General features: G+C 43.7%; 1 protein-coding gene across 1 annotated transcript in view; it reads left to right on the top strand.

The window, feature by feature from the left end:
- ITPRID1 (ITPR interacting domain containing 1) overlaps positions 1–10,691 on the top strand; it is a 107,445-nt gene extending 96,754 nt beyond the window's left edge. Inside the window, exons 11-15 of the mRNA XM_052639050.1 lie at positions 1,705–1,787; positions 2,372–3,667; positions 8,707–8,834; positions 9,819–9,930; positions 10,389–10,691. Of these exons, the coding sequence (XP_052495010.1) occupies positions 1,705–1,787; positions 2,372–3,667; positions 8,707–8,834; positions 9,819–9,930; positions 10,389–10,691 (1,922 nt within the window). The remainder of the gene's footprint in view (positions 1–1,704; positions 1,788–2,371; positions 3,668–8,706; positions 8,835–9,818; positions 9,931–10,388) is intronic.
- Positions 10,692–14,884: the final 4,193 nt, after the last annotated feature.

Raw genomic sequence — 14,884 nt, 5'->3', positions numbered from 1 at the left:
AGAGCTATGACTCCCTGGGCTTATTAAATGCATAGGGAAAATCCTATTGGAGATGATGAGGCTTCTAAAGTTCCACCTGTCTTGGCCTCAGTAGTTTCAGGAACTGGGTTGAGCTGACGTGCTAATTCCATTACTCTCTGGCAAGAATATATAGTCTTCTAAGTCATGCCCTCCCTCATATTACATACTGGGTGTAAGGGTTGGGGGAGTGCTAAATGATACACATTTGTCTTTGTCTGTTTGCTTAATCATCCATTATAGCCATCCTGGACTAGGCAATTTCTCATTCTCTGTATCAAGTAATTCCTACCACTCTAAGAATATTCAGAAATCACAAACCCAGTTTTGAGATGTTTATCATCAAGTTGTCAAAAAAGGGTGGGTTATAGCCAGGTAGATTTTTAGTCTCCTGAAGAAACTAAACTGTTAGTAAATTGAATCACATTTTCTTGTTGACTTGCTCAAAATGATTCAGATTCATGTATTTGACTTCTAAAATACAAGATAAATAAAGCTCTACTCTAGATAGAGGGGGCTTTCCTAGTGGCTCAGAGAGTAAACAATTTGCCTGCAATACAAGAGACGCAGGTTGGATCCCTGGGCTGGGAAGATCCCCTGGAGAAGGGAATGTCAGCCCACTCCAGTATTCTTAACTGGAGAATTCCATGGACAGAGGAGCCTGGTGGGCTATGATCCAAGGGGTCGAAAAGAGTTGGATGTGACTGAGCAACAAATACACACATCGGCGAGAATTATGCCTAATTCCACCATCAAAGAGAAGTTCTAATTCACTTAAATCAGTTTCAGAGGTTATTTTTGCTTATTATGGGTGTTTGTGCTTTACACAAGTACAGTTAACTAAACCTAATAGTTATATAAATATATCCCTTTTAAAGAAAATTAGTCTCTACTCTTTAGGGACCCTTCATGTTTGCAGGCTTTTGGACCAGATTGTCTTGAACCTACCAGCATGTAGATGGATGGGCTCTAACCTATAATTCTGTTCTAGTGCTCTAATATATCGTTTCATCCAAGAGTTATGAGAAAGGGGAAGAATGGCAACCATTTTATATGGAGCTTATATTCTAGAATAGCAATTGCTTAGGCATTATCTGGAAAGTTTAAAAAATAATGATGTACCAGGAGTCCTTCACAGATTGCGGCACAAATCTTGAGCCAAAACAAATATAGCAAAAGGGAAAAGTTGCAGAGTCTGTTTTGGCCATTCTTCAGCAAGTTTCAACTATCCTGTTGAATATCTTTGGGTCTCCTAATGTTTATATAGCATGGTGGAAGGGAGATGTAACATTCAGTCCTTTGCAATATATATACACAAATAAATAAATTGGGGTGTTCTTGTCTCGTCAATGTGGCATTTAAGGCTGCATTTCCTTCTGGGTTTTCTTCCCCGTAGTAAATTTCCATCTCACAATCAGATTGCTATTTAGTTTTAAGAGATGTTAGTTCCTCTTTCTTTGTTTCATGCTTTAGTCTTTGTAACAGGAAACCAGTGACACAGTTTTACATGGACCCTCTGATCATTGAGGGAAAAATTCTTGAAATTCCCTCATGCCTTTATACTTCACACAGTGGACATCTCTTGAGGCTCTATGGTGTGTCAGGCACAGAGAGGATCTGACCTCAGTCTGGGTGCCTGTCTGTTTTCCCTTCACTCACCGGAGGTCTCTTTATCCCTTTCTGCAGGAGCCATGGTGAACAGAGCAAACAGCTGCCAGTCTGACAGCAGCGGGTTCCTGGAGGAGCCGCCGGAGCCACCAGCCCTGCAGGTAGAGGGCCCCTGGAGGGTTGAAGTAGTGATAGAAGGACTGATAAGATTAACGTGTGTTACCACAGTTGGAAAGAGCAACCAATGCTTAGAAGACATGAGACAGGCACCCAAGGGACAGGGGAGAGTGGAGTCACCATGGGCAAGTGCAGAAAGCTCAGTGCTCCTTTCCTTTTTATTTTCTTTTGATTTTTCTGAAGCAAGTAACTGAGCCCCATTGAAAGGTCCCAGGTAAAGTGCTTCCCAGGTGGCCCAGCGGTCAGCCTGCCATTACATTTGATCCCTGGGTCGGGAAGATCCCCTGGAGAAGGGAATGGCAACCCACTCCAGTATTCTTGCCTGGAGAATCCCATGGGCAGAGGGGCCTGGTGGGCTGCAGTCCTTGGGATCGCAAAGAGTCAGACACGACTGAGCAATTAAACAGCAACAAAGTAGTAAACTCACATAAACCTGATTTTGTAATCTTTGTCTCATGATTCCTAAGTCAATGAAAATGGGGAAAAAATGTAAAATGAAGCATTTCTTAAACCTAGTACCCCTCCCTCATTTCTGACCCATTTGCCTTTATTCCCGTTTCTCCCACAGATGCCCCGCTTGTCAAGCAGCCCGAGTCCTGCTGAGAACGGATATGAAACGCCAAGGGCTCAGAGCCACAGCTTGGAGTCCTGTCAGCAAGAGTCAGATGAGTCTGATTCCAAGAGTATAGTGAGCACATCTTTTTCAAGTCAAGACTGGAGTGTCTTGGAAGAGAAAGCCTCAGCCTCTATGGTGGAGAAAGAGTCTAAGTCAGAGGGCATGGGGTCGACCCCAGAGCTGTGGACCCAAGATCTGGCCCTTGATAAGAGCATCCCTGGGGGAGAACTCCCAAGGAGAGGTGGCCAGCTGCGGCAACTCCCACCCATGCCCCAAACTGAATATGAGGCCACTGCAGGCACAGTTACCTTCCAAGATGGTAGCTCTGTGGATGTTAGGATGACACACATAGCAGGTGCAAAGGACGGGCTTCTGTGGCCTGAGCGAGCTGGGGAAGTATATGTGCACAACCACCCCTGTGAGCCTGTGAGACCACCCGGAACTGATCCTGCTCCAGACAAGTCCCCTCATGATGACTCAGAGGCCCCAAGAGGAACAGAAGGCACTAAACTCTGTCCTTCCATCAACAATGCCTTACTGATGCAAAAAAGTGTCTCGCAGCATGTCCCCAAGCCCAGGGCAGCCACGTCCTATACAAGGGATCTTGTTCAAACTTCTGGAATGTCCATTCTCCATCTAGATAAGGTGGCTGGAGATAGTCCCCGAGGGAGACCAGTGTGTAGAGCTTTGGGTCAAATACCACCTAGGGAAGAATCTGAGATGGGAGACCTTCCTCCAGATACTAACTTACATGCTGCTAGCCCCATGTCGGTGACAATCCAGCTGTCCTCCAAACTGGCATCACCTGCTCAGAATGCTGTGGTCTTGGGAACAGATTCTAGAGGAGCGATTTTAGAATGCACTGTGTGTGACCCTGTTACTGCAGCAGAACCAGGACTGGGGTCAGAAGCAAGACAGTTCAATGATGTTTCTGTTCAGACTGACGCATGGGAGCCTCCGCCCTGGCACTGCTGTTCAGCTCCAGGTAAAAAGGCCCCGCCCCTCACCAAATCTGTCTCTTTAGACACAGGCTTCCCCAGGAACTACCCAGGGGCCATCTGCCAAGCTGCGCCCGCCCACTGCTGTATCTACTGCCATCACCACCTCCACTGCCCCACAGAGAGGCGAAGCCCCAGCTCTGTGTCTCCAACTTGTTGGCACTGCTTATGCTTACAAAACCATCTGGAAGCCCAGTTCATGAAGACTTTGAAAGTCCTTCAGGACACCACAGTGAGAGAGCTGTATTCTGTAAGTATTTGCCTCCACAAAGTGGGGAAGCAGACGCAGCAATAATACATACCTCAGGGAGGATGCTCAGCCTCCCTTTCTGAATGTGAGCCCTCAGGATATACCTTTCCATTGCAAATCATGAGTGATAGCTGTAGAGTGCTTTATCATTTATAATATACTCTCGCAAATGTCTTTTTTTTTTAACGTAGCCATTGACTTAGTTCTTAAATGCTCTGATTTAACACCTATAGAAATGTATTTGATATTGTCTTAAGCAGCAGGCACTGTCAATAGTGTTTATTTATTTACTTATTTTTATTTATTTATTTTTGGCCATGTGGCTTGTGGGATTTTAGTTCTCGACCAAGGATAGAACCCAAGTCCCTTGCAGTGGAAGCATGGAGCTCTAACCATTGGACAACCAGGAAATTCCCACAGATTTCTTCTTATTTGATATTTCCAATCACCTTATGAAGGAAGGAAAGCAAATTTTATTATTAACCCCCATTTTACCCTGGAATATAAAACAGTATGTTCATAGGTAAGGTTCTAGGCATTCATGCATCTATATCTCCTCTTCAGTTCAGTTTAACTGAAACTTCTCTTATATTCACTTACCTGTATAATTGTGAGGAAGACATGTCAACTCTCTGAGGGAGATCATTTATGTCACTGACACAGGATTGTTTTAGGATTACATGAGAGCAAACTTGTCAGGCACTCAGCACAGTCAGACACTCAGTGCAGGGCACATAGAAAGCCCTTATTTTTTTTATTGTTCAGGTCTTGAATTATAGACCTTCTCATGTCAAATATAGGAATTTTGGTCTACTTTTGCTAAGTTTGTTTAAAAGTTGACATTGAGATTACTGAGAACTGAAGGACCCTCCGCCCCGTTCAGTCCCCGATAAATCAACAAGCATTTAGCAAGTCCTTCCAATGACTTTAGCAGTTCTCAAGGTCAGAAATAATCTGGGCTGTCAAGGTTAGCCACTAACTTAAAAAATTACGAGTATGACACATGAAAGTGTTTTCCCACAGGTGGGAAAAAAGATAGCACATATAATGTAGGACTACAGCCGTTCAGAGGAGAATGGAAGGCAATTGCAGTTAACTGAGTTCCTGCTATTTGGTGCCTTCCGTGTTACCTTCCCATTCTTTCAATTCCACAAATACTTACTGAGTGCTATGCTAAGCATTTTATTTATGCCATGTCAGATAACCCTCATTTTCATCCATACCATAAATTTCTATTGATTCCCTAGTATGTGTCAAGTCTTCTCTCTATTACAGATGAGAAAGTAAGAATTGAGAGAGCTTAAGTAATTTTTCAACTTCCCGCAACTACTGAGTACTAAGTCCAGATTCAAATTAAGACTTAGCTGACACCAAATTCTTGGACAATACATTCCAAAGTCCAACTTCAAGATACGTCCATCTATGTAAGTGAAATAGTAACCTAAGAAAGTGATTGTTTGAAAGATACAGCAAATATTACATGGTCCTTCAACATAGAAAAATCTGTATAAATGTAATATAAACATAGAAAGTGATTATATAAAAGATAAAATAATTTGCTACATTTTTTTTTCAGATTGTAAAACTCTCAGGTATTTGTAATATTTTGAAATGAGTCATTAGTGAGGGCTGAACTAGTAAAAGAAGGTGTCAAAATCAGTTCTAGGTATAATGTTATTCTGAAGCTCAGTGAGAGCAAAGAACTAAGGCTAGTGTGTAGCTGGGGTCCTTTGGAATAAAGAGACCAAGGCTCAAGTTCTGAAGGATAGTAGGATTCATTGTCACTGTCATCATCAGTGTTAATGAGAGACTGTAAATGCTGTATAGCAGTGATTTTCAATTGGAAATAATTTGCCTCCAGCCCTGGTGTCATTTGGCAATAATGGGAAGCATATTTGGTTGTCATAACTGGGGTAGGTGCTACTTGAATTTCGTGGGTGGTGGTCAGGGATGGTGCTAAACATCCTACAGTACATAAGTTGGTGCCTTAAAACAGAGAACCATCTGACCTAAAATGTCAACAATGTCAAAGTTTAAAAACTTAGCTCTAAAGGAATAAACTGGACCATATAGGTCATGAAGGAAAATGTTAGAGATGAAAGATGGCTGGAGAAGGTGATATTTTAAGAGGCTATAAGGGAAAAATATTAAATCCTACAGTTAGATACTCCAGTTTCCATGGTAAAAACCAGATTGTTGGTCTAATATATATTATATTGAAAAAATATTTTTTCTAACTTACATTTTTAAGATGTTTTACAGGAATATATAAATTAAGTCATATTTGGCTTTATATTTTGTTTCCAATAATAAAGCATGAAAATCAAATCTGTGTTTAAGACTTCAGAACAAAGGCACAGATAGAACGTGCTCTTGTGGGTTACCTAAAATAATGGTTTGTTGATATGATTAAATCTTAGAAAGATGCGAATTGTTCACAATAATCTGTTAATTCAATAAATTTTTTTCAGACAAGAAAATTAGACATATACAGAATAATAATTTTGGATATTAGAAGATTCATCTATAATGTTTATGATTTAGATTTAAAGAAAAAAGTCATATGAATTTTTAAAAGTAATATGAGCCAATTTTTAAAAGTAATATGAGCCATTGGAAGAACTGATGCTGAAGCAGAAGCTCCAATACTTTGGCCACCTAATGCAAAGAGCTGACTCACTGGCAAAGACCCTGTTGCTGGGAAAAATTAAGAGCAAGAGGCGAAGGGAGCAACATAGGATGAGATAGTTGGATGGTATCACCGACTCACTGGATGTGAGTTTGAGCAAATTCCAGGAGATGGTGAAGGACAGGGACACCTGGCGTGCTGCAGTCCATGGGGTTGAAAAGAGTTGGACATGACTGAGCAACTGAAAAACAATGAGCCAATCAAACATGAAGGGTCAATATTGTTACTCTTACTGTTGAAGTTAAAGTTTGTTTTAAGGCCCAGCTTGGGTCAGAGACTGGGGCTTCCCTGGTGGCTCAGATGGTAAGGAATCTGCCTATAATTCAGGAAACTCAGGTTTGAACCCTGGGTCAGGAATATTTCCTGGAGAAGGGAATGGCAACCCACTTGCCACTCTAATATTCTTGCCTAAAGAATTCCACGGCCATGGGGTTGCAGTCAGACGTAACTAACACTTTCACTTTTGGGGGATCAGAGAGTAGGTACTGCATTGTATTTGAATTAAAACCTAGTCTTCGTGTTGGATAAAAAAAAGTTCAAAACAGTCTCCTTTTTTTCCCCCTTTTTGCCTAAAGAAAGGTTGGTGTTGGTTGTTCTGTTCTGTCTGACTGTCTGTCCTTCGAATTCCCCAGGCAAGAATACTGGAGTGGGTAGCCATTCTCTTCTCCAGGGGATCTTCCCTACCCAGGGATCAAACCCAGGGCCCCCATATGACTGGCACATTCTTTACCATCTGAGCCACCTAAGGGTTCCTTTTTGTCTGAAACTATTTTTTGTCTGTCAGAGAAAGCAATGGCACCCCACTCCAGTACTCTTGCCTGGAAAATCCCATGGATGGAGGAGCCTGGTGGGCTGCAGTCCATGGGGTCGTGAGGAGTTGGACACGACTGAGCGACTTCACTTTCACTTTTCACTTTCATGCATTGGAGAAGGAAATGGCAACCCACTCCAGTGTTCTTGCCTGGAGAATCCCAGGGACGGGAGAGCCTGGTGGGCTGCCATCTATGGGGTCGCACAGAGTTGGACACAACTGACGTGACTTAACATAGCATTTTTTGTCTGTTGTAGAGTGGAAATGCAGTTTCAGTGTTCCCAAATGACCAGGAGATGGCAGCATTTCAGAATCTTCCACATCACTCCCTTCACAGGGCGCACTCACGCCATCAATTATTCCTAAATCCCAGCCCCCATGCCTTACAATCACAAAGGTGATTTGATATCTAGGTGAAGCATAAAATTCTTTTATAATGTTCAGCCTAATTGATCACCATAGTTCCATTGCCCTGGCCTCACTGTTTCTAGAACTCAGTCACCTTGTAAGAATTCACTACCTGATCGGCTCACTCCTAAGGGACAAATAACTTCATGCGACCAGCTACACTGTAGCTGACAAATCGACTGGGCTTGGTGGCTGCAAAAGAACATTCAAATAGGGAAACCAAGGCAACAGCCTTGTCATATAGAGCGTAAGGTTTAAACAGTGATTCACATCAGGAACGATGGGGGGCAGAATTGGAAGGGCAGACAGTTCAATTCTAGACTCCAGCCCATGGAGGATGGGATGCCTAGTCTATGCCTGCCTCACTGTGAATGAGCTTGTGAACTGGTGGTGCTGATTCTGCAGATTTCAACCACCAGACACTGTGGTTAAGCAGCTGTCATCTAGTCGCTAAGTTGTGTCCAGATTTTTTGCAACCTCACGGACTGTAGCCCTCCAGGCTCCTCTGTCTGTGGGATTTCCCAGGCGCGAATACTAGAGTGGGTTGCCATTTCCTTCTCCAGGAGATGTTCCCAACCCAGGAATCAAACCTTCATATCCTGCATTGACAAGAAGATTCTTTACCCATGGGCCACTAGGAAAGCCCGTGGCTAAGCAGAGCTAAGACTAGTAAAAACTATTCTAAGCAGACTCTCTAATGAAGCATGTATCATTTAATAGATGTGTTCAATATCACTGAGATTCAGAGTGAGGCAGGACTCGGCACCAAAGTAAAACAAGATTATACAAGACTCAACTTTTCTAAGCACAAGCCTGCATTATGCTGGCCCTACCTCTCTGATCCTGTCTACATCCTTTCACCCTATATTACCTAGGTTTCCAGACTGACTTTTTGTCCCTGGAACATAATGTCTCCAAGGGTCACCCAATAGTCACCGCTCTCTTGTCCCAGCCACGTATGTCTCTATTTGCCTGAAAAAGCCGAAGTATAGGCTTTTCTCTCTTCAGCACATTAGCAGCAGGGCTGCATTGCACAACAGAAAGCCCAGGTGGGAAGGCAGATGCCACTGCGGTGAACCTTACAGTGACTCAGAAAGCCCTCGCTTCCCAGCTCTCTCTAATTGTTCGCAGTGCACAGTCCATGAGATGGAAACAATGAAGACAGTGTGCCAGAGTTTCCGGGAGCATTTAGAAGAAATTGAGCAGCACCTCAGAGGACAACAGGCACTCCTTTCCAGGGACATGACAGAGGAGGAAAGGTAATTATCTAAGAGAGCCATAAAAGTAAGTACCAGCCCACATACCTGGAGCAAGGAAAGGTAATCAGGGCAGGACAGATGTGCAGCAGGGAGCAAGGCTAATGAGAAATTGGCCAATTTTTCCTTGCTTTCCTGTTCCAGGTCTTACTTTCTCAGTGGGAGTCTGTGAGAGCCATTTACTGGATAGCAACACTTACTTTTCAAGGCCAGGGCTCCTTGAGGTCAGAAAACAGGCAGCCGCTGGGAAGAGGCCGCTAGCCAGCAGGGTATCTTTAATCATCATGAATGGAGCTCTCACAAATGCAATATTGGCAGTTGTTAGAATTTTGAAAATCTGCACTGTTTTCACATAGATGAAAAGTATATGTCCCAAAAGTAGATTAGGCATTGCCGGGGGCTGGGGATAGGAATAGGGATTAACTTATAGCGGGGCATGAGGCTTCTTACTGGTGAAATGGAAGTGTTCCAAAATTGAATGATGGTGATAGTTACACACTTGGCAGATTTACTAGAAATCATTGAATTATTTTCTTAAAATAGGTAAACTTTATGGTACATAGACCAGGCGTCACTAGCGGTAAAGAACCCACCTGCCGATGTAAGAGACGTAGGAGATGCAGAATTGGTCCCTGGTCTGGAAGATCCCCTGGGGGAGGGCATGGCAACCCGCTCCAGTATTTTTGCCTGGAAAATCCCATGGACAAAGGAGCCTGGAGGGCTACAGTCCATAGGGTCACAAAGAGTCAGACACGACTGAAGCAACTTAGCACACACATATATGGTACGTTAATTATTCTGCAAAGCGTTGTTTAAAAAAGAAAGAAAATTTGCCCTAATATAAACCCATGCCTGCGACTAAGACCAATACAGATGGTGACTCTCTCTTTTAAGATGCGTCAAAGGTGTGACCTACATTTTGAGAGGGATGGAAAACTACTTGGAGGTGACTGTGAAATCTGGTTATTTTCTCTTGTTTACCCACAGGGAGGAGGCTGAGCAATTGCAGACGTTACGGGAAGCCCTACGGCAGGAGGTGGAGGAGCTAGAGTTTCAACTGGGAGACCGGGCTCAGCAAATCCGAGAAGGGATGCTATCGGTACAGGCCAAGGGGTGTGGGGTTTACTAGATCCCACCCACTGTAGCAGGGGTAAATCAAATGATAAACCTGATTGTGCAGCCATTCCAGACTCTAAGATTAGATGCCAACACCTTGATTTTAAGTACAAAGAAATGGAAGCCCAGAGAAGCACGTTGCCTTGCTCAGGGCCACACAGCTGGCTGGTGGTGATTCAGGACCAGAACTCAGGTCAGCTAACCTCCATGCCAATCTTGTCTTCTGCCCTGTAAGCAATATATAAGTATTAGTGGCCCATTTCCCAGATGAGAATAGGAAACCCGCTTTTGACCTCATGTGGGCTAAGTCATCGCCGAAATCACACCGAACCCACCCTAGAGAATTCACCAAACGTCAATGCCTTTCCCACCAGTCTGAGTTAGCTACTTCATGTAAATATGGGAAGTGGTCCACACATTTTGTTCTTGTTTTCTTTTTAGCAGCTTGAGCTTCTCACAGGGGAACCACCTGAAAACGACACAAATCTACATCAATATAACTGGACAGGAGAAAAGAGTGACCGGACTCCAGCTGCTAAGATCCACTCTGCCATGCATCCTGGCGCTGCCTTTGCTCCTGGTGATGGCCAGCAGCCTCCCTGCTCAGGGACCCATTTAGCTGCCTTTACTCAACCCTTCTTGAGCAGCAGTACCAGGATGTCTCCTCCATCGAGGGCAGAATTAGATCCAGGCCCTCCATCAAATTGTCCTGTTGGAGAAGAGGATACAGATGTCTTCCTCTAGGTCAGAGCAGGTTTGACGACCTTCCTACAAAATGTAAAAGCACATGCTAGCCAGCGCAAGCATATCTAAATTTTCCCTAAGGAGAAATACCTATCAACCCTTCATCAGCCGCTGTTTTTTGAATATTCTACTCTACGGTTAAACCTGGGAGGAATATGTTAATATTCATTTGATATAGGATAAGTGAGCACCTACTATGTGCCTGGCATAGAGTGCAGTAGCCAAAATAACTAGATATACCTCAAGGTGCATGTGGTGTCCAGTCTTTGCCCTGCTGAAACTTAGGGTATGCTGGGGGAGACAGAATGTAAACATATACATAGGTAGGAATCTGAAAACTGTGAACGTGCTTTGAAGGAACTATATTAACAGGGTTTCGTGAAAGAGTGTACCAGGGAGTCTGAGTTAACCTCAGCGTATCAGGAGGGTCTGCTTGAAGATCCAGGTCTCAGAGGTACCAGACTGTCCTAAAGCCTTGAGTCAGTCAGCGAGCCAGACTTACAGAGGAGGCTCCCACCAGGTGCCAGGGTCTCCTCTTGTGCTGCAGACAGAGCTGTGAGCAAGAAACAGTTTCTACTCACAAAGAATTGGAGGAGGAGTGAGAAGCAGCAACCACAGCAACAAACAGGTAAATAAGATAGTGTCAGGTCTGTGCCGTGGCGAAGACTCTGTGAGGATACTGGAGAAGATGATGTGAAATGAATAATGTGCCTTGTATACCAGAGCGGTCGGCCTGGCTAAGGGGAAGCTATATGGGCGAGGCCTGAATGGTGAGGATGAGGAAGCCATGTGACATCCTGGGGGAAGAACGTTTAAAGCAGAAGGAATGGAAAGTTTAAAGGCTCCGAGACACAAACCGCCTTCACTGTTGAGTGAAGGAGTGACAGGGGAGTGGAGGGAGGGGAAGTCTGAGAGGTGGCCTTCAGGATGACTGTAGGCTGGCGTCTGAGAGCCCGAGTTTTTTCCAAGTGTGATGGAAGGCCACGGTGGGTTTTAAGAAGGATTGTCATATGATCTGCCTTACATTTACCGTTCACCCTAACAGCCTTGTGGAGAAGGCACCATTGGAGACTCACCACTGGGCAGGGTTCCCAGTTAGAATAGAGCTCCCAGTTAGAAGGCAGCTGGTGTCGCCCCCAAAGGGGAGAAGCAAAGCTGTCACGTTGCTTCCATCCAGCTGGAGAGGCTGGTGAGCCCCCACCCCCCGCCACCCCAGGGAAAGGCCGGGAGAGCAGAGGGACTGCGTGCCCTGGCAGTCTCTAATGCAGCCGGACCATCCAAGGAGGGGAAATGCATGAAGAATGGAGCCGCCAGCGAAAGCTTCACGGAAAATAGCCCCTTGAGGGAAGTTCATAATTAATGTAAAATGGGCAAGTGCAAGGACTCCAAGAAGTTATTTCATTGGAAAATATCTATTACTAGACCCTAACTCCGGAGAAGGCAATGGCACCCCACTCCAGTCCTCTTGCCTGGAAAATCCCATGGACGGAGGAGCCTGGTAGGCTGCAGTCCATGGGGTCGCTAAGAGTCGACTGAGCGACTTAACTTTCACTCTTCGCTTTCATGCATTGGAGAAGGAAATGGCAACCCACTCCAGTGTTCTTGCCTGGAGAATCCCAGGGACGGGGGAGCCTGGTGCGCTGCCGTCTATGGGGTCGCACAGAGTTGGACACGACTGAAGCGACTTAGCAGCAGCAGCAGCAGACCCTAACTCATAGCCCGTTTCCATTCTTCATCCCCCTTGTGTTTTGAAAACCCTTTGGCTTCAGTGAAGCCCTTCTACCCTTCTGGCCACCCTGCAGTTTCCTCTGTTGACTATACTTCCTCAGAGTGTGGACATCCCCTTCCATCCTCAATTGTCTTCTTTGTCTTTCTCCATACTTCGTCTTTCTCAATATACACACTCACTCTAGAGACCCAGTCCCCAGCTCCCTCCAGAATTCCTCTCCAGCTTTGTCTACTCTCTACAAGATGGTTTCATCTGGAAGAACTGTCTCCTTGTCTCACTCAGTATCAATCTTTTTGTTTCTGTGTGAAACACAGCACCCCATGCCAAGAGCTTATATGACAATCTCTTATTCTCAAAAGCAGCCCACAGCAAAACTGCTCATTAGACATAGAAAAATACTTTTTCTGAGAATCTATATCAAAGCTAAAAAAGTTCTGTTTGGAAGTTTGGAATATTGACAAAGCTCAGACGTGTTTTTGAACTGAGTTGCTTCCACATGAAACAGGTGGAAATGATATTTAATGGTTGTGAGTTTATACAATCAAATTGAATAAAAGGGACCAACCCTGTAAGTTGCCATATAAAAATAGAAGTCTCTTACCTGTGATGAGACAGACTTCCCCTCTTTGAAGCCTCTCAGTGCTAAGGGAAGCATGCCCCATGTGAATGAGGAGGAGGCTAAGATATGGAGAGAATGATCTATACAGGTACACACCGAGTCCCGCACTGTATTACTAATGAGAAGCACCTGCACACTGGGATTAAGGGTTCAAGCTGTAAATTTAAATCAAGAAGCTCAAATCCAGCTCCACTATCTATGTTGGATAAATTGCTTACCCCTAGTGCCTTCATCTGTACATTATTAGAGTTAATGCACGTTTAGTCCTATAGAACAAGCCTGCAACATTGTTCCCATATGATTCCATACAGAGTACAGCTCAGTATGATTACTATGCTGCTGCTGATGAGAATAAGAGTAGAGGCAGTTTTTTAATATCTTCTTACGTGCACAGTACTGGGCTAAGCACTTTATATGCATTATCACCTATCTTATCACCTAGAGGCAAGAATTAATACACACACACACACACACACACACACACACACTCAAAAAAACTATGAATTGTCTCAGTTCTGACAACTAGTAAGGTGTTGAGCTGACTCTCTGATTCCCTGTTTTGCCGGTGGTTCACCATTATGGCTCTACCAAGCCATAGGGCTTGTGTGGAGCCTACAGGTGCGTCCACATCAACCAAGTAGCCCTGCTTCTGTCTGTGATATTTATTTAGCTTTAGCAGAGATTTTCCTTTAAAAACAAAATTTCATTCTATATAAAAGTTTGAAAACACAGCACTATGTTAATGGCATATGACTCTTGTAGCCAAACACAGGTTCTGAGTTGCTTTCTTAAAAAGTGATGACTTCCTCCACAAAGACTCGTTGGGAACCTACCATCCTAGCAACTCTTAGCTTACTCTGACTTGTCCCATTGCCAAGAATAATGGCAAGAGTTCCTGGTAGTCTCTGAATGATTTTCTGGGAAATCTCATTGTTCTGTCTTCAAGTTCCAAGATCCTTCATTCTCTTTTTTATGAAGTTAAATCTATCCAAGTTGACTTTATTCAGGGAAATCCAGGCCACATATTTGAAATCAGAAATCATTGCAGTAAATATTTGTACAAAGTTAAAACACAGAAAATCTTTTAATTATAAAACACAACTCAGGGTTGGAATGATTTCATTTCAATGAAAAAGAAGAAAAAAATAAAAACCACACTGCCTGATCATTTTCAAATTTAGAAGTTGGCAAGGGAACAATTTAACTTCTTTTATATGGCAGGACAGGGGTCCTTTCCTATATTAATTTTCTTCCATCTAGACTCCATTTCAATATTCGAAGCCAAAGATTTGAATAGAGAAAACTGAGTTAGAAACAATAATTGGAAAACCAGGTCACATATTTCCCTTTGTTTTGTTATGCATGAGTGAAGACCCAAGTTGCACAATGAAGACAAAAGATAAAACATTGAAGGTTGCTCTGAACCTCAGCACATGCATATGCTATGGAGACTTGTATAAGGAAACCTTCCTTTCAGTCCACAGAAAAGCATGCTCACAAAATTCCATTAGATTTTGCTTAACAGATATTCTTTTATATGTGCATTTTTGTCTGCAAGGCCAAGAGTTACCTTATCTTCAGAAATAATTTTGCTAAAATGGAAAAAATAATATCAGAAGGCTTTCTAATGACTTGAAAACCTAGTCTACCTATTTCTTTGTTGAGGAATGATTTCTGATGTATAGTCAAGTCAGTTCAGTTCAGTCACTCAGTCGTGTCCGACTCTTTGTGACTGCGTGAATCGCAGCATGCCAGGCCTCCCTGTCCATCACCAACTCCCGGAGTTCACTCAGACTCACGTCAAGTCAGTGATGCCATCCAGCCATCTCATCCTCTGTCATCCCC

The sequence above is a fragment of the Budorcas taxicolor genome, chromosome 4 (genome assembly GCF_023091745.1).
Source record: "Budorcas taxicolor isolate Tak-1 chromosome 4, Takin1.1, whole genome shotgun sequence".
Taxonomy (NCBI): Eukaryota; Metazoa; Chordata; class Mammalia; order Artiodactyla; family Bovidae; genus Budorcas; species Budorcas taxicolor.
Note: the sequence above shows the minus strand (reverse complement) of the source record. Positions and strands in the feature narration are given on the sequence as shown.